The sequence below is a fragment of the Camelina sativa genome, chromosome 15, assembly GCF_000633955.1.
Source record: "Camelina sativa cultivar DH55 chromosome 15, Cs, whole genome shotgun sequence".
NCBI classification, from domain to species: domain Eukaryota; kingdom Viridiplantae; phylum Streptophyta; class Magnoliopsida; order Brassicales; family Brassicaceae; genus Camelina; species Camelina sativa.
This window is the reverse complement of record NC_025699.1, coordinates 1,079,320-1,103,395: the sequence shown is the minus strand read 5'-3', so window position 1 is coordinate 1,103,395 and position 24,076 is coordinate 1,079,320. Positions and strand designations below refer to the sequence as shown.

The 24,076-nt window shown below is 35.8% G+C and overlaps 7 protein-coding genes across 10 annotated transcripts; 3 read left to right on the top strand and 4 right to left on the bottom strand.

Moving 5' to 3' along the window:
• LOC104744490 (adenylyl-sulfate kinase 3) lies at positions 150–2,237 on the top strand. Of its 3 annotated transcripts, none has more exons than XM_010465555.2 (7): positions 150–310; positions 695–872; positions 1,001–1,150; positions 1,378–1,496; positions 1,584–1,668; positions 1,775–1,821; positions 1,946–2,047. In XM_010465555.2, the coding sequence occupies exons 2-7, from the start codon at positions 749–751 to the stop codon at positions 2,045–2,047; spliced, it is 627 nt and encodes a 208-aa protein (XP_010463857.1). In that variant the 5' UTR covers positions 150–310; positions 695–748. The 3 variants fall into 3 exon arrangements, with proteins under 3 accessions (XP_010463857.1, XP_010463858.1, XP_019092940.1); XM_010465556.2 differs by lacking the exon at positions 150–310 and adding an exon at positions 368–568; XM_019237395.1 differs by lacking the exon at positions 150–310 and having other exon boundaries at positions 749–872; positions 1,946–2,237.
• On the top strand, positions 3,055–5,677 carry LOC104744489. The gene is made up of 11 exons (XM_010465554.2): positions 3,055–3,305; positions 3,663–3,725; positions 3,863–3,949; positions 4,096–4,194; positions 4,292–4,387; positions 4,468–4,533; positions 4,622–4,712; positions 4,813–4,880; positions 4,957–5,022; positions 5,138–5,253; positions 5,397–5,677. The coding sequence occupies exons 1-11, from the start codon at positions 3,129–3,131 to the stop codon at positions 5,452–5,454; spliced, it is 987 nt and encodes a 328-aa protein (XP_010463856.1). The 5' UTR covers positions 3,055–3,128; the 3' UTR covers positions 5,455–5,677.
• LOC104744488 lies at positions 5,959–7,443 on the bottom strand. The gene is made up of 5 exons (XM_010465553.2): positions 7,228–7,443; positions 6,883–7,116; positions 6,501–6,774; positions 6,320–6,397; positions 5,959–6,211 (listed from the first exon to the last, which is right to left on the bottom strand). The coding sequence occupies exons 2-5, from the start codon at positions 7,041–7,043 to the stop codon at positions 6,158–6,160; spliced, it is 567 nt and encodes a 188-aa protein (XP_010463855.1). The 5' UTR covers positions 7,044–7,116; positions 7,228–7,443; the 3' UTR covers positions 5,959–6,157.
• Positions 7,721–9,785, bottom strand: LOC104744487. Of its 2 annotated transcripts, none has more exons than XM_010465550.1 (2): positions 8,749–9,785; positions 7,721–8,054 (listed from the first exon to the last, which is right to left on the bottom strand). In XM_010465550.1, the coding sequence occupies exons 1-2, from the start codon at positions 9,412–9,414 to the stop codon at positions 7,932–7,934; spliced, it is 789 nt and encodes a 262-aa protein (XP_010463852.1). In that variant the 5' UTR covers positions 9,415–9,785; the 3' UTR covers positions 7,721–7,931. The 2 variants fall into 2 exon arrangements, with proteins under 2 accessions (XP_010463852.1, XP_010463853.1); XM_010465551.2 differs by having other exon boundaries at positions 7,729–8,048; positions 8,749–9,778.
• Positions 10,869–13,544, bottom strand: LOC104744486 (5'-adenylylsulfate reductase-like 5). Its single transcript, XM_010465549.2, has 4 exons — positions 12,926–13,544; positions 12,222–12,403; positions 11,708–11,832; positions 10,869–11,568 (listed from the first exon to the last, which is right to left on the bottom strand). The coding sequence occupies exons 1-4, from the start codon at positions 13,094–13,096 to the stop codon at positions 11,147–11,149; spliced, it is 900 nt and encodes a 299-aa protein (XP_010463851.1). The 5' UTR covers positions 13,097–13,544; the 3' UTR covers positions 10,869–11,146.
• Positions 14,143–16,288, top strand: LOC104744483 (putative F-box protein At1g77650). Its single transcript, XM_010465546.2, has one exon. The coding sequence runs from the start codon at positions 15,077–15,079 to the stop codon at positions 15,893–15,895; it is 819 nt and encodes a 272-aa protein (XP_010463848.1). The 5' UTR covers positions 14,143–15,076; the 3' UTR covers positions 15,896–16,288.
• Positions 16,072–20,192, bottom strand: LOC104744484 (probable disease resistance protein RPP1). The gene is made up of 4 exons (XM_010465547.1): positions 19,420–20,192; positions 18,192–19,317; positions 17,786–18,088; positions 16,072–17,602 (listed from the first exon to the last, which is right to left on the bottom strand). The coding sequence occupies exons 1-4, from the start codon at positions 20,031–20,033 to the stop codon at positions 16,304–16,306; spliced, it is 3,342 nt and encodes a 1,113-aa protein (XP_010463849.1). The 5' UTR covers positions 20,034–20,192; the 3' UTR covers positions 16,072–16,303.

Here is a 24,076-nt window from a genome sequence, read left to right as displayed (position 1 = left end):
GTGTCTTTCACTTTTCATAAGATAAGCCAGTTAACATTATGGGCTTTGTAGCCCATCATCAATCTCTAAGTGAAAAGCAAAACACTTGTTGATGCTCAATTAAACGTCTGATCACCCTCCCCTCCCCTCCCCCCTATTCTCTTCCCTCCATCTGTCTGCCACTCCATTAATGTCGGTTCTCACAATGACCCCCTCAAAGATACTCGAGAGGAAAAGGAAAAAAAAAGCAAAAGGTCCAAAACAGACACAGGAACGAGCTCAACAAAACTCTTCCGTCATTTGAGAATCAGAGCCCATTTTGATTCCCAAGGTAATTAATTAATTCTCTTGATGCCATGTGAAAGGACACATTTTGTTCCTCTTTCCTGTGATCTTTTTCTCTTTATTTTTTTATCTTTGATTCTCTTGCGGTAAATTATAGGGTGACCGATTTATAAATCATGGTTGTCAAAAAGGATTTGAATTTAAGTTGTTTTGTTGATCTTTCTTCTGGAGACACTGATTTAGGAACCTATTGATTTATGAAAAGAATTACATTTTCTAGTCATAACATTATGGGGCTTGGATTGTAAGAATCTTTATTCTGCTCTATTGAGAAATCAGTGTCTCTTGTTGTGAACTTGTCTTTGTTACCTTTGGAATTTATTCGAGAAGAGTGGTCATCTTTTAATGTTGTTTGAACGTGTCTTTGCAGGTTGAATATATACAATTTTGGTGATAGATCAGATTAACAGACAGGGTTTTGAGAATGTCGACAGTTGGGAATTCGACAAACATATTTTGGCAAGAATCACCCATTGGGAAAGCTGAAAGGCAGAAGTTGTTAAACCAGAAGGGTTGTGTGGTGTGGATCACAGGGCTCAGTGGCTCAGGTTATTTATAAATCTTCCTCATTGTGATGATTACTTAAGATGTCTTGTTTCTGTCTAAATTTCTTATGTTATACATACATATAAGTCTCTGTCTATATTCTAAATTCTTAGCCTGAAACATTGTGCAGGGAAAAGCACGTTAGCTTGCTCGCTGAGTAGAGAGCTTAACAACCGAGGAAAGCTATCATATATTCTTGATGGGGACAATCTTCGTCATGGTTTGAACAAAGATCTTGGTTTCAAGGCAGAGGATAGAGTTGAAAATATACGCAGGGTCGGTAAGTACAATAGTTACATATTACATTTTGAATTGGGTTTGTGAAAGTCATAATCCTAAGGAAATCATTCATAGAAATGCTAATACTTTAGAAGGTTGTATTAGTAATTAAGGCTTACATATTACCAGGACCCCATCGATTTATACATATTGTTTTACACCTGAAAGCTGAAATAGGTTCTGGTTAATATTGAAAGAAAACCATTTATACAGTATGTTGAAACGCAGGAGAAGTAGCAAAACTCTTTGCGGATGCTGGTTTGATCTGCATTGCCAGCCTCATATCACCATATAGAAAAGACCGTGATGCCTGCAGGGAGATGATGCAGGATTCATCTTTTATCGAGGCAAGCTAATCTGACACCAGACTTTACAGTTTGTATCCCCCATTCAGTTAATGATATTTGTTTCATGTTGTGGCATAAACTCTTCAGGTTTACATGAACATGTCTTTACAATTGTGTGAAGCAAGAGACCCTAAAGGCCTATACAAGCTAGCCCGTGCAGGAAAGATCAAAGGTGAGATAACATAAACTTCCATACAAACAGAATAGAGAAAGTTGCTTCCATATCATTTGAATCTTTATATAGAGTGCCTTTTTTTTCTTCATACCCTTTTTCTCAGGTTTCACGGGAATAGATGATCCGTATGAATCTCCCTTGAATTGTGAGGTATGATCAATGTGAATATATATATGATTCTTCTTCAAGAATATGGCTAACTAAAAGACTATCTTGCGTGTGTGTGAAATATGTTAATCTGACTTTGTATGCATATTTTTGTGAAACATAACAGATAGAGCTGAAAGAGAAAGAAGGAGAGTGTCCTTCCCCTGTAGCTATGGCTGAAGAAGTCATCTCTTATTTAGAAGACAAAGGTTTCCTTCAAAACGAGTAACACCTTCACCATATAATCCAACGGCTGGGATTAGTTTTTTTTTGTTCCTTTTCTTTTCTTGGTGTTCTCTCTGGTTATATTTACTTTTCCAAGAGTTTCAATTATGAAGACATATATATAGCTCCATCTCTTTCTTCTGGAACCTATCAAGTTTTCTATACTGAATGTCTGAAACACAAGTCATTAAACAGCACAGTCTTACAAAGCTAAATCAGAATACTGCATTTACATCTGTTTTAAAGTAAATCACACCAATAAGTAAGTAAACAAGTCATTCCATTTGGGATGATCTATTCAAATCCAATACAACAGCGACAAGAGCCCTACCAATATTGTTCTTGTGAATTTGATACTAGGGTACCACGGTTACTAACACACACCACTAATAAGGCACTAAGTTATTATGGTAGTGAATAAATTGATTCAGGAAAAAGTTAATATTTCGTAAAAATACAGGGTGCTCTCTTTGCAAAGTTTCCTAAATTTTAAGATTCTGAGACTCTGAGTTCTCTGCAATAATATAAAAAAACAAAAAACTCGATCCCGGGAGCAATTTTGAGACAAATAAAAATGGTGTTGAACAGTCGATTGGTGGAGACGACGGTGAATCTATCGGCGGATCTCTGGCAATATGTTGCTTGTAACCCGGAGAGACTTCCTCGCGCCACCGTTCTCAATTTTATCTTCTGCATACCTCTCCTCCAACTCCGCCGCCTCGCTTCCTCTCTCGGATCGTACCTCTGCTTCGTTTCCGGCGCCGGAGTCGATCGCCGTACTCATTTCGATTAATTTCCCGGCACAGTTTCGACGAATCTTCTGTTAAATTATCGACTTTGATTTTGTAATTTTGCTTTTTTTTTTTTGTTTTTGATTGTAATGTAATCTGTCTGTTTGTTTGTAAACCGAAGACATTAAAATTTAAATAACCAGAATAAACCGGGAAATTTTAAAAAAGACACAAAATCAAACCGGGTTGTGGTTAACCATTGTGTTGTGTCTGTCGTCAACGGAGAGAAAGGAGAGACGTGTAAGCAAAACAAAGAACATCCGAAAGGTTCCGTTTTCGTGGGGGAAGAAGAAGATGAAGTCGCTAGTAGTGGCCCATCATCTCTCAACGCCTTTAATCACTTCTAGATTCTTGTTCCCTTCATGTCTTAATCACCACCGAGCTTCAATCATCTCCGCCGTCTCTTTTCCCACCGTCCGCCGTCGATTTCCTCCTCTCGCCATGGCCTCAGCAGCTCAGTCTTCTTCTCAGGTATCTATCTGGAGGATTCAAGTTTTATTAATGAATCTGATTTTGGATTGTAGTGGGTGTGGCTCCTTGATCTCTAATGTTGGCGCCGACTTGTTGAGTTGTTTCTGTCATTAGAGAAAGAAAAGGTCGAATCTTTTTATTCAAAATGGCAGACTTTTGTGCATATAAGCTCTACGAGGATGCTATGTATTAGATTGAAAAGGGGAAAGTTATGTTCGTCAGTGATCCTTTGTTGTCCTCTGATTTCGTGTTATCATTTTGATTTTGTTTGTCATATTTGTTAGTTATATTGAGAGTTTGAGTTCAACTGTTGAAAACTTCTAACTTTGTGTCATATACTTCTGCTCTACTAATCAGGCTGTGTCTTCCGGGAGTGTTGACAGTGAGACAGATGTTTTTAAATTGATTCAAGCTCACGAGGTAACTAATGTGCCAATTTTTGTAACCATGCTATCTTAACATATTCATCTTTATGATTTGATAATCATTCATTCATGTTCTGAGTGTGATGTGTATGAGTTTTAAAGTATTGATATGTGTGGTCGTCTAATTTTCAGGAGAAGGCTGCTCGTCTTTCCCCAGTCGAAGAAATCCGAACTGTGCTTAATGGTAGCCTTTGCGGTATGCTTTCCACTTTTTCTCAGGTGAGAGCAATTAAGTTTTTCTTCTTTGAATATAGTGTGTACCCAAGTCCTAGGATTCTGATTATTGTTGTTCACTATGTCACACATTGTAATTTCAAAAGCTACCATCATTCTATCTCATTTACCGTAATTTTGATGTGGTGCAGAAGTATGAGGGTTATCCTTCAGGGTCAATGGTTGATTTTGCATGTGATGCTGATGGTTCACCAATTCTGGCAGTTAGTAGCTTGGCAGTTCATACAAAGGTTTGTTGTTTATTCAAGGACTTATGATAATTCATCTCTGTTTTGCTGCAATTTGGAAGACTTTGAGCGGCCTTATAATTCATTCTGCCGTTTGCAGGATCTTTTAGCTAATCCAAAATGCTCACTGCTAATTGCTAGAGACCCTGAAGATAGGACCGGTTTGAGGATCACCGTACATGGTGATGCAGTGTTGGTATGTATTTCGCCTTTGTTTGTTTTATATGCTCTTACATTCAAATAGAAAGCTTGAATGTTTTTCTATGTATTATTTAGGTTTCTGAAAAAGATCAAGCAGCTGTTCGATCTGCCTATTTATCCAAGCATCCCACTGCTTTTTGGGTAAACACCCTTTCTTGTAATGACCAGAAAGTGAAGAACCTCTCAAATAAATTAGTTAACTGAACCTTTTCTTCTTGAAACGTTGAAGGTTGATTTTGGGGACTTCAGCTTTATGCGGATCGAACCGAAAGTGGTCAGATATGTTTCAGGGGTTGCAACTGCTTTTCTAGGATCTGGAGGTATCTTTTCTGCTTCATCTTATTTATATCCTATCTTATGTGATCCAATTTACGTAATCCCGCTAATAAATTACTTACTCTCTGAAATCTCCATTACCAGAATTCAGCAAAGAGGAGTTCCAAGCAGCCAAAGTCGATCCCATAGCTCAATATGCACAGCCTGTAACGGTATAACAATCATATCCCTAGTACAATCGTCAACATATAGCAGTGGATGTTTACTAACTCCCTTTCATTTCGGCAGTCTCACATGAACAAAGACCATGAAGAGGATACCAAAGCCATTGTACACAATATAACATCCATACCTGTAAGTGATTTAATTCATCACCTTTATATTGGTTAACATAGACCTTGAGTAATGAACATATATTAACATAGATCACATTCAGACTATAGAATGAGTAAATTTCATTGAATATCAGGTGGAGAGCGCCTTGATGCTGGATTTGGACAGCCTTGGTTTCAACGTTAAGGCTACTCTTCAAGGGAACACCTTCAAACTCCGAGTTCCGTTCCCAAGACGCGCACAAGACAGAAAGTAAGATCAAGGACTCTATGTTGCAATTTGTTCCCAGTTTCGGACTAGACTCTTAAGAGTTAAAACTACTGATACCCTTTACTGTAAGAATGATCCAAAACTGATGGAGTAACTCTTAAATTGGTGGTGGTGGTGTTTTGCAGGGATGTGAAGACACTGATAGTGGAAATGCTTCAAGCTGCTAAGTCAGTTTCCAATTAGTTAGCTAAAATAAAGATGGAAAGAAGCTATACCTTCTGCTACAACAAGAACAGCTTCCTCCTTTACACAATGCTTATCTTATCAAATGTTGCAGAAGAACATTCATTTAATCATGTATATATATATCTTAACAAGGGTATAACTAAACTTATACATGAAAAAGGTCATATTTAATTTGTGAAATATCTAATGATCAAATGACATAATTCGAAGTCTTGTTATTCTTTTTATACCATTTTATATACTTGTAATAAAGACGAAATGAGAAACAAATAACTGGATGAAATTGATGAAAATTTTGATCTAGAAGTGTAATTTCAAGACTTAATTTTTTTGTTTTTTTAAGCTTTAAATGCTAAATCTTTATTGGTTACACACTTGAGAGTTGAGAGTGGTTTAGCTTCTCAAGTGGTTTAGCTTCCTGCAGTGAAAAGAATATAGTATGTCAGACAATTATTGGTTAACACACTTGAGAGTCTGTGACCAAGTTATGACAAAATAGGATTATGATCTGGAAACAATAAGATTGCAATAGATCATCATGTTACACGTTACAACAAAGCACATACATTGACACAAAGAAGATGATTTATCCTTGTGTTCAACTTCAAAGTGCTCAACCGAATACATTTCATCTAAAATACATTTTTTCTTTCAGAGAAGTAAACCCACGAAAGTTAGCTTGAATCAATACGAAAACTTGTCAATCTGAATCAGTCTCCAAATTTCCCATGGCTTTCAATCCTCTGGCTCGCCTCTGCAACACACAAAACACATAACATCATTTCTTTACCTAAATAAAACAAATCTTAACCTCAATCGCTACTATGGAATCACTGGATTAGAAAATGAGAAAAGTCCATACCTTCTTAGAGCTCTTCTTCACCCTAACATCATATCTATCTGGACACAAATCAGCCAACCAGGTTCCAGGACTCACCATCTATATATAAATAAACCAAAAGAACATTATTCTCAAAACTGTTACTAAAGAAGAATCTTCAACACACATTCTAAAAAGACAAGTATAGAAAAGAAGAACTGACAAGTAAGCTTCTTTGGATGAGTTTGGCTCTCTTCTTAGGCCTATGTGAAGGTTTACAACCTTTCATAGCCAAGAAATCTTCTTCCTTCTCTTTGTTTGATAACGTTATAAACAGCTTCGGCCACATAGCCTCGTCCTTGACATCTTCTCCATTGTTTCCATCAAAACAATCTTTACCAATGGTATCCACAACACCTCTCGTAGTATAATACCTCTCTTCTTTCTCCGGCCGTCGCTCCGGTAATCCAGATCTGAGGCTTGTCCCTTCTGATCCTCTACAAAACAAAAAAAACCCACCAAGAAAGTGTGAGTCTTTGGCTACGATTCCAAGAGTAGTATTGAGCAATTCACTAAAAGGAAACAATCAAATCAGAAACACATACTTGGAGAATCGAGTGGATTGAAGGAGGAAGGTTTCATGACCTAGAAAACGAGAAGAAGAGTTTTTAGAGCGAGAGATCTTTTTGTCTTTGGCTCGAAGACATCTCAATCTCTTCTTGTTTCCCCACTGTAAGAAGATCTCTTGTTCTAACGCTGACGGCATACTTGGAACTTGGAAGCACTTCTCTGATCGATTCGATCGTCCCAACAGACAACTACCTAGAGATTGTTAAGAACTGACAAATCAAAAGAGAAATCGAATGTTAAATTGATTACAATTCACAAAAAGATGTGAAATTTCTCTGGGAAATTAGAGAAAGAAGAAGCTTGAGCTCTGCAAAAGTTACCTATCTTTTTACTCTCAAGATCCACAAGTCCCGGAGAGTGAAATGAATCTGATTGGCAAAACACAGATCGATGTTTTCACACCGGTGAGAAAGACGAAAGTGGAGATTCTGATGACTTCTACGACGTCGCTCTTTCTCTTTCTCTCAATCTCTCTACCGACTCTGTAAACGAGAGGGGGAAGAAGGCAATGGTTTGGTGGTTTTCGGCCTTTCCCTTAAGCCTTAGGGCATCATCTCTTTGTATCTGCGCCGTTGATGGAGTGCTCTTTAATATTAACCGTTAGATTTTAACATTGACGGTCCGATTTCATAGTACTGTAAGTGGGAAATTTACGGTCTGGTTCTTTTTCCCCCACTGGCTTAAAATTGACTTTTAACCGGAAAATCTACTTAAATTCTGGTTTAGCCCTTTTCTCTCCCTTTACCAACCAAACATTTAGATAGTCTATTTTCCTTTTTTTTTTTTTTTCTTAATAAATTTTAGAATAAGCAATTAAGAAATTGTCAAATGATATTTAAGTTCTTCTTACTGACGGTAAGGAAATTTACATATGAAATAATACTCACAATGATCTATTTTAACAATATAATATAATTTACAAAGCTTTATTTATTTACACTAAGAACATTCAAGTATGAACAATGAACTACTATTATAATGAAGCCTATGGGCATGGATAGACTCGTACTGACTCGTTTTGATTTCAAAGTCCATCGTAGTAACCCCCGAAAGATATTTGAGCTCTTACGACAGGAACACCTTTCGTACCAAATATTGCTTCGTTGATCTTTGTTGCATGATTCACAACTTCTTTCATCCTCTGCATCTCCACCAATTAAAAAGAAGAAACAATATTTCAATTTAAAATCTACTTAGAAATTGTAATGCTTTAATTAACTAGCACAAGAAACAATCAGAAATACAAAACGTACAAAGATATGAAACAAGAATCGTTCTTTTCAATTATAGAGATTGTTCCAATGGACACGTAAACTTTGAACTTATCATTTGGTCCGCTTAAAATATTCAAAATTTTGTTCCTATCATTTAAACAAAAGTTATCAATCAGTTAATCATACAACATCTGGAATAAATTAAAAAAATACTGTAACTTTTATAACAATTAGCCAATAATACTATCAAGCAGACAGATTACCAACTAATCGTCATGAACCATTACCATCAGAAAATTGTTTTCTACCATCTCTTTCCACTATATTGGTTCACATTCATCTTCACAAATATTACTTTTTTGTACAAGGATTCATATTCTATACAGTCTCTTATCCAAATCTATCACTCCCTTATCTTTCATATCATAGTATAGTATACTTCACCAATATCCAATGTTTATTTATCATTTAATTCAATAGTTTGAAATATTGTTATAGTAGAAATCAAAGATCCGTCTCAAGACGAGAAACTACTAGCTCAACTAAAACCAATAATTTTTCTTTAAATTATTTAACTAAGAACATTCAAAGATGAAATAATTTAATTTTAATTTTAAATCAGGTTACCTTATTATCATCGGAGTAAATCTGGAACCTTAGCAACTGGTTCTTGTTCTTAGAAATCTTGATATTGTTGTGTCCGAGAAAGAACACACATACGGTGGCAGCAGCAGCTGCGACACCAAAAGAACAAATTGCTCCAACCCCATTGAGACCAACCTTCCACAGGTTCAATCTCTCACCATCATTATCTTCTTCCTTTAAAATAAGCTCTTTCTTATCTCCCAAGTCATCTCCTCCTTCGGAACCAGAGGGTTTCGACGCAGTATCGTCGATCTGAGGCAGAGGACTCGTGATCCTCGCTGGTGGGTCAATTTTCATGTCGGCAAATTTAGTGTCCTTCGTTGTCTTGAAGGAAACGCTAGGTGACGAAACAGAGTCCGTCGACAGGGTTTGTTTTGAATCCGGATACTGATCCGGTTCAAGATCAGGGTTATTGGGTGTCTTCGTGTTGTCTTGATCCACCACCAACAAGGGTTCCCAAGCTATGGGAACTTGGACAAGCTTTTTGGGGACCACTATGGATCTTGGAGAAGACTCTGTTTCGTGAAGAGGATCTTTAGTAGAAGGGCAGAGGAAGTAATCCATCACCATGGCTCCATGATGATCCTCGTCATGATCAAGATCCTTGAAGCTGCTATTGGAGAGTAGTTCCCAATCCTCGAGATCCATCTATGTCTCCTTGATCCGATCTTTGGAACTTCGATTAGGGTTTTAGAAATAAGGAAGCGAGAAGATTTTTGTTTGAGGAAGTGAGAGATGTTTTGAATTATTGGAGCGAAGTGCGTTTGGTATTCTCATGGAGTAAACAACAACATCTCTCTCTGTTTCTCTCTCCCACGTGAAGGGGTTTCAAGATCCTTTAATAGAAGACAAGACACAAGATTCAAACTAGTTGAGACTATCTTTATTAAAAAAACAAAACAATCAAGAAACACATAATTGCTTTAAATTACACAGAAGATGCTTTGAAAACAATTAGCTCGATAAGCTCTTTTAATGTTGGGAAGAAAAAATATCAGTTTGTAAACATGATACATGTACGCAAATTTAAAATTAATAAAAGTATAGATTTGAAGATGTGGGGTGACGAAAGTGAATTTAGAGCTTATCTAACGTAATGAAGTGACAAAAGAATAAGTGGTCCTTTGGGGACCCATTCCAAGAAGAACCATCGATTGCCTTCTTTGACAAGGTCCTTAATTTTTCTCCTCCATCATAATTGATGAAGTCTTCTTATTTGCTAGAAGCCTATAATTGTTTTAGATAGCAGTCACAAGGTTATAAACAAAAAAAAAGACATAATATATGACTTGATTAATTTTTTTCTTGCTAGAGTCCCCTTTTTCATAAGGACTAGAAGTTAAGATTAGAGCTAGGTAGATTCAGACCTAGCTAATGTCAGTTCAGTTCATTTTCGTAGTGAAACCCATTTATGAGTCGGTTACATATAATAGTACTAGTATATAGCTAAAACGTTAAATAGTTTTGGATAAGGTCTAGTTAATGCTGATGTATACATACATCATGTTGGAGTAAGGAGATTACGAAGAATCTTTGGTACTAATTTATGTCACTAGTAATATAAAAAAGGTCTAATTACATAGTTTGATGTGAACACACTACCCATATTCCAGATTCAGTAATAATGTGATAGTGCTGCGAATAAATCGTTTTAAAAAGTGTTTTCATCTCATACTATCTTTGGTAGTTCTCTTTTATTTGGAAAATTTTCATTGGCTAATTACTAATTAAAGTTTCTAGAGAAGTTAAAACCCATCAAAAATCATAATTGGAGCTGTGATCTTTTACTTTTTATATATAAAACTACTTCTTTTATATTTTTCAGAAAGAAACCAAAGTGATTATTCTTCTTACCTTTTATAAAAAAAAAAATTTCGAACCCTGCAAAAGTTCCAAACGTTTCTGCTTTGGCTTTGTTCCCTACTTTTGGACATTTAAGCTTGATTCCTTGGTTTTTGTTTTCATGTTTTATGTGGTATCCTATAATGCACCAATGCACATGATGATAATAGTGTACCCTATCTTGGAATCATGGCAGAGCCAACCTAACTCGAAGAAGCATTACAACACAAAGCTGCGCAAAAGATTCAGACAAATTTAGCTGACTCAATCAATCAAATTATTCAGTAAAAGAAATGAGGCCGAAACAGACATCTCAGATTTTATAGAACAAAAAAAGGGAGAAAGATATTCACAAATAGAAGCAAAGCTGTTCCTGGATTTACATGCTTTGATGCAGACAAATAAAACTCAAAAGTCATATAACATTTCATTAAAGGAACTTTCAGACTTCCAGAACACACTTAAAAGCTTATCTCTTTCCAACGCTGACAAGATATTAGAATATCTTTCAAAGGGCCTTTGGTTTTAACCCTTAGGATCAGGATTGGTCTGATGAAGTTTGGCCAAGAGAGACAGATGCGAGTGATGAAGCCCAGGCTTGTGCATTCATTGCCCTTTCATGGAAGTTCCTCGTTTTGATGAGTCTAAGTTTCAACCATAACCTCCTCACATCCACCATATGAAGACCACGGCTGAACAGTTGGCTTACCTCTCTAAATCTTTCCAGGTTCAGATTGGGAACATAAGAGGCCCACAACGCTCTCATGCGCGATTCAGCTATGGGGAAGACAAGGATTGCTATTTGTAAACAGATAAACAGCAGAGATAGTATCAAGAACGGGTCTTGTTTGAAGATTTCTCTGATAGATGTCCCGTTGCGCAACCATGTGATCAAATTACCATCGCCGGCATCTAAGCCTGTTGGTTCCCCTTCAGCCACATACTGTACAGGTTGGAGACCTGGAAAGCCAAAAAGAACAATAAGTTATTTTTAAATCTTTCAACCCGAAATGTGCTAGTCATATCTTGGACATAAAGCAAAGCCTGTTCAGGAAGATTGGAAGAAAACACAAGCAGACTATGTGGTTTGGTGTTTCACCTGTTGCTTCTTCATAAAACTCAATCAGGGATGTAAGATCCTTTCGACCATGGTACCGAGCTTTTAAAGTTTGGTTTATCATCAGGATTGAAGGTAAGCTATGGATACCATACCTAGAAAAGACACTGCAACAAAGAAAATAATAGAATCAGTTAGTAAGACAAAAGAAAAGGCCAACATACATGAAGAAACCTAAAAGCACTTAGGAGAAAAACCCACTAGCGAGACATTTACACAAGGCAGATAGGGTGATGAATGAAATAGCTAACCTATACTTGTAATATAATTCAAATGAATATTTGCCAAAGAAGTGTAAGACAGAGTAACAGAAAACAATAAAATATCTGCTAAGGTAACAACTTTATCCATCAGAGTGCGAAATAGCCAACTATCAGTAACAAAATTTATTGATGCGAGTCATTCAATCCACCTTCCCTGCTATACTAACTAGCATGGAAATAGAATAACAAACTATGTAACGTTTAAAAAAAACAAGACTAAGTAGGCTTCTTACGAGGGTAGTGCTTGAGAATGCTCCACAGTTAAGTGCTGTATTTGAGGAAACATGGAACTCAACATGTCAAACTTAGGGCGCAGAGCACGTGAGAATGGGCACCAGGAAGCATAAAAGAGTACAGACATATAAGCATTTCCATGGTTTAAAGCCATTAACCTGTCCAGTGAGTCTCCATCTACCTGCATAGTGAAAAATTTTAGACACTGCTTTTAGTTAAGAATAAAGCTTCAGATCCAACTTCATCCGCTTATAGAAGAACCAAAGTACACCTATTACAAATTTTGCTAAATCAAATATGCAGACAGAGAAGCTACTACACAATATGCAGTATAAGAGCATTAAACTCTAAACCCTAAACAGAGTCTAGATGAAGTTACAAAATTCGGATGATACTTTCAATTCACACAGTAGGTAGGATGATCCAAACTTGAAGAAAAAAGAAGAAAGCTTTTAACTTTCACGGCTAATAGTTATCAAAATCCTTCATTGCTTCCTAATTCAATAATTGGAAGAGTAAGTCTAATCCGATATAGATATAAAGCATTTGATTTCTAACCCGTCACACTAAAACCGTATGAAGACCCGAAACTCATCACAAAGCAAGTCCAAATCCAATCGCAATAAGAAGAAAGCTGAAGTTGCATAGGAATCATAAACTCACAAACAAACCTCAATAGGATAATGATGAAAACGTAACGTACCTGAATAGGAGGAGGAGTTGGATAGAGATAAAGAGGACATTTAGCATCTAAATCGAACCGGAACAGCTCGAATTCGTAATTGCAAACGGCCCGTGATGAAGCGAACCCGGACGTAAAGCATGACAGAGCTATCGCACACAATAGGAGAATCGAAACCCGAAGAGAATCCATGAGAGGTAATAATAATATAGTACAAAGAAAACTATCAATAAGAGGATCCTCTTAATATTATAAAATCTCTCTCTCAATGCACAAAAGAAAAAAAAAAAGAAATTGCAAGAAAGTACAAGAAGACGTAATACGAAAAAATTAGGTTGAAAAAACTGCAAAATTGGATGAGGGAAAGCGAAACCAAGATAGGAATCAAACAGAAAGGCTAGGGCTTAAGAGAAGGAGGAGGAGGAGGAGGCGAAGAAGAAAAACCTAATTTTACAAATTTGGGGGAAAACTCTCTCTCGGATCCGTATCCGAATTTTATCACCAAAAAACTATCTTCGAATTTTGTTTTTTCTTGTTTGGTTTGCAAGAAGAGAAACAGATCGGAAAACGCCAAACTCTCGAATGGATTTGAAGCTTATAAAAAACTTGGTCTCTCTCTCTCGTTGATGATATTTGGATATTTAAATAAATACCCAACCCCGGCCGGTCTTATAAATTCCATTTATTTCTGCTTTCTTCAATGGCTAAATTAATTATCTTTTTTTTTCTAGATATTTCTTTTACTAATTTCACATATTTATCTTTTTACTAGTGAGGAAGGAGAAATAAAATAAAAACGTGACATATTGATGTATTGCAATTTTTTAGAAATTATTAATTTTACCTTGGCGATTTTTTTTTTTAATTTATTACAACAACCCTATACAGTATATTTTAGTTTCCCATTAGAATTCTATAATTCGTTCCCCAAAAAAATATGATAATGCTAATAGTTGACTAATTTTGTTTTTTGGATTGTTTATGTCGTTCTTTGTTTTTTCAGGTCATATCTATTATTACTCACTTCTTATTCATTTTAATTAGCCAAAGTTGAAAACAATATGTCGATGTAGACTGGATCAATCGCGGATTCATTGACTAAGTCAATCACACAGAACCAGCATCACACATTGACAACTAGCATCATACACAAATACAACATAAAAGTGCAACACCAAGTACGTACTAGTAACTTATCCAGACGCTGCAAATTGATAATAATGGGACTAAACCTCCTACAGTCCTACTTAACTTTCACTGCTATTCTTTGTTTCTCCAATGTCTCTGGCCTCTCCATCTACATTTCTGCCGGCTTCAGTTCCAAAATATTAGTTTCTTCGTAGTCTCTCAGTCTCCATCATCATAACTCATTTTCGTCTATGGTATTCTTCTTCTCTCTTCATTTTCGTCTATGGAAAGCTAATTATTGACCATTACATATGCTTTGGGTCAAACAATGAATTCAACCATTCATTAATTTATTTTACCCCAAATTTTTTAATTTATAACTAAAAAAATCGGGTTTTGAGTGCTAATGGGTTATCAATAGCCCAAAAGTCCAATAAAAAACGAAAATTATAGAAGCCCAATATGATCCATCTTCCTTTTTTCTCGAAGCAGCTTTCTTCTCCCGCCGTCAAAAATTATCTCTCTGTTTCTTGAATTTCATCTACTGTGCAAAACTGAAACTTTAAGAGTTTGTTTGTTTGTCCTCCATGCCGGCGGCTTCGTCAAAAACAAAAAATCGTGGGCCAGAAGGCTCGTCGCTGCCTCGTGAGGTGGTAGAAGAAGAGATACTTATCAGGATTCAGATCGAAGATGTGATGCGAGCCAAGTCGGTGTGCAAAGAATGGTACGCTGTCTTCAAGGACAAGAGATTCATCTACAAACACTTGGATCACTCCCAGGAAAATCATGCAGGACGGTTCATTCGAATTCATCATACTACGTTTCAAATCATGAATCCGGTGACCCTTGATCTCTTAACTCTACCACTCCCGTCCGAGTTGATTGTGGGTAGTAAAATTCATAATTGTTTTAATTCTGTTATTCACTGCGACGGATTATTGCTATACGTTTTTCGTGACGGAAACGAGGAAAGGTGCAAGCTTGCAGTTTGGAATCCGGTTTTAAGCAGCAGCAGCGCAGTCAAATGGATTGAACCCCCCTTGCATGCTTCTCCTAGCTTCTGATAAATACGGTTTTGGATACGACAATGACCACAACTACAAGGTTTTGAAGTTTCAGTACTACCCAACTAATAGTGAGTATGAGATATATGACTTCAAATCTAAACTCTGGAGAGTCTTTCCTGCTATTACTTTCGATTGGATCATGTTGTGGCAGTATGTGTCTATGAAGGGAAACATGTATTGGCTTGCTAAACCCAGGAGTGCGCGGGGTTATTCCCAAATGTTCATCCAAAGTTTCGATTTCTCCAAAGAGACATTCAAGCCGTTAACATGTTCTTCTAGTTTCCCCGTTAAGATTGAGGTTGATCTGGTCCGCCACGAGTCTCTTAATTTAGTTGTCTTGTCAAGCTTCGGAGGAGATAGGCTTTCTTTATTGCATCAACACCGCGTTGGACACGACGACACCCCAAGGATCGAGGTTTGGGTCACAAACAAGGTGACTGATGCTGCTGCTGCTGTCTCATGGACTAAGTATTTTAATGTGACTCACCCTCATCTCCCTATATTGAATCCCCGTGCCTACGCTCACAGTATTCCCACATACTTTATCCACGACAAGACCAATGGTGGTGGTGGTGGTCTCATGTTATGGTGCGATAAACTTCTTGTCCAAGAGGAGGATAAAGATGATGTACAAATAAAGGATGATGATATTGCTTGTCCCAGCTTTTACGAAATTAGTGAGGGAGGTGAGATCAAAAACCAAGTTGAGACAGGACCACTGTGGTATGCACGTGGCCGTAGCACTTATAGATGTGGCAGTCTTTACGTTCCGAGTCTTGTTCCTCTTCCAGAATAAGACGCAAAAATAGACTCTCTATGTGTCTCTTGTTCTCGCAAAAATAGACTCTTGTGTGTCTTGTTCTCGCATGAGAGAATTCATGTATGTTCTTTCTTAAGCGTTTGTCATGGTCTTTCTTTTGTTATTCTTGTGTTTGCTTATGCTGTGTGATGAAACTTGTGCACTTCTCTATCTATACGTTAAATGTTTCAACTATAATTTTTTTACAATATAGTCTCGTTTCATTACAAAGCAGTTGATGTAATGTGTGTGTATGCATGCGGTTTCTTTTGGATTCATATCATGCCTGAACCGGACTCGATCGTTATCATAATCACACGCACACACATACATTCATTTTTGGGTTTAGCAAAACCAAATTACTGATGGAATCTTAGTGGACCAAAAAAGACTGAATAAGGGACTTTAGAGTTGGAGTACTACCCCACATTCTTTTATTACCGCTTCATTCCTATCGACTTGGAAATCAAAGAAAAGCTCATTGGATGTCACGTCCACTTCAAATTCAAAGCTGTACAAGTGCTCTTTTAGAGGGGGAGCCAGATAGTAGTGTGTTGGTCTGCAAGGAACAATGACGCCACGATCCATAATGCGGTACGATACCTTCATAGCTTTTCTATCATACACCTCTTCCACCTTCTTCTCCTTGACACTTTTATCAAACAGCAAGATGCACGCCTTAAATCTCATGGATGTAGGGAGATGCCTCTCATTCAACCTGATTGTCAAGGAACTTCCACTAGTAGCTCGGTAAGTGAAGTGCGCAGGCACTTCTCCACCAGGTAAGACGACACGGTTAGTACTTGTCTTGATGATGAGTTCCCTCGCTTCTTTATTCAGTTTGAAGCAGTTAACAAAGCATAGACAAATGTTTGGATTGTGAAATGAGCAATCGAGTCTTTCTAGTGACTCACAATTTACTGCTTTTAGGTATGACAAGGAATCTGAAAGTTGTGGGAGTGATACCACCTTCTTACATTCCTTGAGTACAAGGCGATCTAGACGAGTGAAACTGCTGAACCATGAAGGAAGGTTTTGTATATTTGTATCGCTCAAATGAAGCTCCGTAACCCTTTCTAGAGCATGCGGACAATCCTTGAGATTTTCATTGTATGACATTTCCAAGTCAAGAAGACGAGACCACAACTTGATCGACGAAGGCATATTTTTTATTGCACTTCCCATGAGCCTAAGATCCATAATGTTTGTGGAGATCTCTGGAAAACTTTTCAACAACAAGCAATCAGTGAGATCAAGTGTATCAAGAGATTTCAAGTTGATATTAGTAGGAAGAGCCTCTAACTTTGAGCATCCTAATAAAGTCAACGTTTGCAATTTATGAAGATTTCCAATAGAGGAGGGTAGCTCCACCAGACCAGTGCACATATCAAGATATAATCCTTGAAGATTAGTGGCATTTCCAATTGATGATGGGAGTTTTACCAGACTTGAACAACCAATGAGATTCAACCATACGAGATTAATGGCATTCCCAATACTGGAAGGCAGCTCCACCAACCTCGAGCAATCACTAAGATACAATCTTTGGAGTTTAACAACACTCCCAATGGAAGAAGGGAGCTCCACTAAACTTGAGCATCCAACGAGAAATAATTCTTCAAGTTTAGTGGCAGTTGTGAGATCAGGTAGCTCCTTTAGGTTTTTGGAATGATTTAAATACATCCACTTGAGATTTCCAAGCGGCTATACAAATAAAAAAGACAACGTACATTACTTCCAAACCACTAAGATTATATTCAAATAATAACGAATGATAAGACTACTCCTTTAAGCCTAAAACTTGTAAAAACTTATTATATATACAAACAAAATCAAACTAAAAATTTTAAAATGGGAGAGAAATATATACTTAAAACAATATCGTACCTGATTTCCTTCCCATAGCTTATGAAGTTTGCTGAACCGCAAGTTTAATTCAACAAGGCACTCCGTACGAAAATTGGAAGGCAAACATGTCATTGGAAAACGATCCCATTCTAGTATTCTAAGTTTTCGGGATAGACAATTCAAACCTTGCGGTAAGCACAATTTATCGCTCTGGTCACCACGTCGGTAGTAAAATCTTAAGAATTTAAGGTTAGACATTCCTTCAAAAGCTCTCTCACTTAAATTTAATTCTCCTGACAGCTCAGATGGGTAGAAATGGAGGCCTATCACACTTTTACTACCCTGAAAAAAAGACCAGATAATACATAAATATAGTTAAAAGATGGTTATTATTTCTCATATAAAAGTAATTTGTAGAGAGCAACAAGGTAATGAAAGAACCAACCGTGTCATCAGTGAGTACTTCACAAATATCTTTAGTATTAACCAAAAATTGACGCTTTCCACACTCATGAATGGATTGGGGTCCAAGCTCATGACGAACTATTTCTTTACCTAACTGTTCTAGCAGATTATGCATCTTTATCCTTCCTTCTTCAATAGATATTAGAGATTTCTCAGTTAAGATATGAAGCCCTTGCCTCACATCCAAGAAATCATCATGCGCAAGATGTTCTACCACTTTTTCAACCCTTTTATGGTTGAATAGGCATGCTATATGAAGGAATAAATTTTTATCTTCATCACATAAGGCATCGTAACTAAACTTTAAAATGCTTTGAATACTGGCATCAAGACGAGTCTTTAACCTTGGTAGTGCAATTATCCACTCGTGTTTAGACATTCCCCGAAAATGGGATCCCATAACTCTTAGTCCCAATGGTAGTCCACCTACAAGTTTTGTAACTTCCGATGCAAGCTTCTCGAAACCCTCTTTAGGAAACTTTTTTTCAAAAGCATACATACAAAATATTTGACAAGCTTCAGATGTTGATGGAAAACCCACCTTGTATATGTGGTTGATGCCATGTGCCTTCAAAAGTTTTTGGTCTTGCGTTGTGATGACAATCCGACTTCCATGACCAAACCACCGAGTATCTTTTGCTAGAGCATCTAGTTGAATTGACTGATCAATGTTATCAAGAACAATAAGAACTTTCTTGTTGTTCAACCTATCTTGTACAACTCCTAGATGAGGAATCTCGATATCCTTGTGGTTTACTATTTGAGACATAAACTGTTTCTGTAACTGCAACTTTGTATTGTAGTCATCAGTACACAGTGGTCTTGTATACATAAACTCTTTAATGTTTTCCATAAAGACGCTCAGCTGGAAAGATTTTGAGATTTGGTTAAACAGAAATCTGGCTATGGTGGTCTTACCGATCCCAGAGGGACCCCAAATCCCTATCATCCTCACTTCATCAGACTCTAGGCATAACAACGGCTCCATTTCTTTCATACGAGCTCCCATCCCAATTAAACCGTCAAAATCACGTGATGGTGTTGAATTATTCAACACATTTGAAACATTAGTAGCGATTTTTTCGATCATGGCTGCTTCATTATCCCTAGCAATATTGGAGAGATTAAATGATGTATACGTGAGTTATTAAGTCATGATAATTGTTTTGTCTAGATATTTTGAAAGACTACAAATCAAGAGGGCAAACCAGTTTCGAGAATCCTCTCCAGCGATCTTGGACACAGCCTCCAAAACTGTTCTCCATCTCTTTATTTCCTCTTTTGTCTTACCTTTACAAGTTTTTGTAAAGACCTTTCCAAAATCTCCGGTCTGCTTCTTTACGTGTGTTGGAGTTACGTCATAGAAAATGGTCATCACTATTTGACCAAACTCTTTTCTGCACTTCATGATCTCCACCAACTCGTTAAGACACCATGACGAAGAAGCGTAGTTCTTTGAGAGCAAGACAATTGCAACTCTTGACTCTTTGATAGCTTCTATGAGCTCCGGACCAATAGATTTGCTCCTCTCAATATCATTATCGATGAATGGGTCGATTCCCTTTCTTCTGAACTCTTTAAGGATGTGAGTAAGAAAGGTTCTTCGAACATCTTCCCCATGGAAGCTCGGGAAGACATGATGTTTCCAGTTTCGAGACAAAGAAGGAGAAATAACAGAAGAAGTAGAAGAAGATGAAGCGATTAATGTTTTGTTTTGTTGATGGAATCTGAATTTTTTATGAAGCAAGAAAAATATTATACACAAAGGCGTGAAGAAGCTAACCGCAACAGCAAAAAAGCTAAAGAAAAAAAGAGAATCCATAGAGTGTAATTTAAGCAAATTTCAAGATCTCAAAGTTTGCATAAAAAAGAAAAAAGTAGAAGATAGAGATGTTGTTGAGAAAGATCTGAAGAATCGATTTCTTTGTTATCTTGTTAATGGAGGAAGGATTAACAAAGAGATTTTTGTGTGTATTGGATAGAGAACGTTGACTCTGTTTGCAGAGAAGCTTCATGAATGTTTCCATTGGTTGTTTAAAAAATAATAGGATGTGCCGCTCTGTCTTGAGAAAAATATTAAGTCACGCTTTGTTGTCATTAAATCATATTTTCGAGCATGTTTTATTGTATTAAAAAAAAATCAGAAAGTAAAAAAATCAATGAATTAATATTTCCACCAAATTCGGTGAAGTAAAATTTACAGATTGGGGGTTGCCAAAGCTCAAACCGTGTTGTTCATGTGGTTAGCTGCTTCCAGTTTGACGCCTTTCGTTGGAGCTTTCCTCTCAAGTGTGTATTTGGGTCCTTTCCTCAACGTAGACATTGCTTCTCTCTTCAGTTTCCCGGTAATTTCCGTCCCCTCTTCTCTCAAATTCGCTTAAAAAATCGGTTTTTTCTTCTTCGTTTTCTCAGTTTAATCTGGTTCGATTTCAACTCTGTGTTAAATCTAGACACTTACATTTTTTGTAACTATAACAAAATCATCTATATATATAAATTATTTGATTATTTGATACATTGAGTATAGTTTACACTTAAATTCTATATAAATATAAATTTTAGGTGTGATTGTTTATATATGACAGTAAATTAGTCATTTTTGAGTTTTTAAAATGTTAAATAGATATTAACAAAAAAAAATAAGCAAAACATATGTAAAATATGAACAAAACATAAGTAAAATATTTTGACATATGTGTTTTTATAACATATAAAATAAACTTTTAGATATTACCATTTTGTTAATTCATTAAAAATATTTTTCGTATAAATATTTTTCATATTTACAACCCACATTTTTATTGGCCATGTTTAGTTTGAAAAAATATATAGTTAGGTTATGTTTTGTTCATATTTACAAAATATATGATTTGTCCACAATTTTTACAAATATATGATTTTAATAACAAACAAATATATTTTACTTATGTTTTGTCCATACTTTACATATGTTTTGCTTATTTTTTGTTAATATGTATATAACATTTCAAAAAATAAAAAAATAACTAATTTGCTGTCATATATAAACAAATCATAGCCTTTATCTCATGGGTCGTTCTGTACGAACGCGCAATCCTCCCTTTAGCTTCCAAGATCCAAGGCAGACCGGTTAGGATCAATGTCAAGATTCGAATGGGATTAGGGCTATTCATATCCTTCTTAGCAATGGCAGTTTCGGCAACTGTTGAGCATTGCATAAGGAAAACCGCGATAAGCCAAGGACTAGCAAACAACGCCAACGCAACAGTTAATATCTCAGCGATGTGGCTGGTATAGAATTTAAGAAAGGTTTGAAAGACAAATTATAAGAATAACTCTCTTATTGGTTAAGAAAAATAACTCAAAAACTTAAGCTCTCTCTTACAAACCTCTCTTTCTCTCAAAGCTCACAACTCTTAGGTTATGCTACATCTTAGCATCTCCTTATATATAAAACCCCTAAGTATATTTTCCTAAACTTAAATGAAAAACTTCTTATTCTATTACATTTAGATATCTCCTAAATATAATCTCCAATGATAGTTTTGTAAAAATGTTTGGAACCATTCTTTGAACACAATATCTTTATCTTCTAGTGTCAAGAACCTTGACACTTAGCTTGTAAATTGTAACTTGTACTTAGAAGGTTGTGACCATCATTTATGTATTTGGTTTATGAATTTACCAGATGTAACAGCTAAGAAGACAAAGGAAAACATACTTCATTGACATCTTCACCATTGTTTTACTCGTAAAATTAGTTATCACAAAAAGATGTTAAAGATAGTGGAATGGTGGTACAGGTTTTTTTGTGGACCCATTTTTATACAATGCTCTCGCATATATCATATTTTTGTCAACAATTAAATCTTTACCAAAGTAAAAAGTAGAAAATCATTAAATAAACGAAATTGACTTTCTTACCAAATTTTATAGAATGATCAAAACCAAAACATCAGGAGATTGAACGTAAGAAATTAATACACTTTGACTAAAATTGTGGTCGACATAAGGTTTTTTTTTTTTTAACATTCCCCCCCGTATGTACAATTCTCAACCAATTGTAATACTTTGTGAAAATAATCAGTTACTTTATTCGATTAAACGTGATGATATATAAATTTAGCATTGACAAACGCATAAAGTAAAAAATGGATCGGGAATACATTTTATATAACACCCTGGTTTGCAGTGAAATCTTTGTGGTGTAATAACTTGCGTTGAAACTTCTTGATGCAACACCATTTGAGGAATCTCTTCATATAATAAACGTGTTGCCTCAACGTTTCGAATTGTTACGGTGCTCGTCACTACAAAAACCAAAATATACATTGTTATAAATCAACACTTACATGTAAAAGTATATAATATAAAATGAAATTTGTTTGATATTAATGTGAAGATTTTATACAGTTTCCAAATTTTGACTGAAATTACAGAGAATACAAGTAGGGGAGAAAAAAAAATTTACAAAATAAACAGACAACAACAAAAAAATAATAGAGGAAAGCATAAACCTAAAGCAGAAACAGAACAAGAAACACCAATTCCAAAATGCCAAATTCGGAAATTTACTCTAATAACTTTAAAAAATTGGAATTCCACTCTAATAGCTATAAGTAAATCAGATCCTGAAGAGGCGAACCTTCAAAATTTTTGGATAAAGCGCCACTCCGCAAACTAATGCAAAAAGGCAATGACAACAATTAAATTATTTACAAATCCGTTAGTTAAAAGAGCTTTTTCGAGCAACCAGAGAAAGCACCTCTAAAAACAATTTTTATTTATGGAATATGGATATATATATATATATATATATGTGTGCACTTTTACCAAAAAAAAAAAAAAAGTATGAAATTTACAAAGATACGGAAAGCGCACTTGGTTGATAATTTCTTCATTGTTTCATAATTTGAAGATACTGGTATTTGATCAGCTGTGAAAAGCTTTTGCGAGAGATTAATATTTTTTTAAAACTATGATGGATACAAATATATAATATCTAAATAATAATATAGAATATATTCGGGTATATTCTAAGTTTTTAACTATAGAAATGGCATGGTCTTAGACTCTCAGTCAAGTATCTTTATAAATTATAGAAAGAAACTCAGTAATTAAAAAAAAAACAGATTAAAGTGAGTTTTGACCAAATTCACTAGAAATACATAAGTCCACATTAATAGATTCAGGTACACTTTGACTAAATAAAAATAAATTGATAGCTGATAAGTCCAATTAATAGATTCATGTACACTTTGACTAAAAGAAAACTAAATTGACAGCTGATTTCCCGTCATGCAGTAATTCAAAGTGAGTTGAGCATTCAGAATTGTTTGTGCTCAGTTTACTTTCATTAGTGACTTAAATCGTTTACAATTCACAGGTACAAGTAAAAAACAAATTGTATTTATGGAGATATATATATTAGGGTACGTGTACCGTGTACTTTATATAGATAAGGCTTCTTGGTTCATAGAAAAACTCAGTTAATAAGAATTAGCTAGGACGTGCTTTGTCAAGTGATTATGATTGTTGTTGACTTGAAGAAGTGGTTAAAGCTTCTTCTATGGCCTTTCTTGTTGGATATTTAGAAAACATGATTTTGTTGTAAGTGAAGAATATATTGAGGACCTAATTGTAATTAGTAAATACCTACTCTCTGTTGTAATCACTATAAATATTGTAAACCCTCACACTTAATAATAATATTGAGCAATAGACGACACTTAGAAAACATTGAAATCTTTGATTAGTGTAATTGGAAGGGTAATCTAATCCGATATAGATTAGATATAAAGCATTTGATTTCTAACCCGTCACTGGAATCTTTACACACTTAAACCCAATCCAATCGCAATAAGAAAGCTGAAGTTGCATAAATAA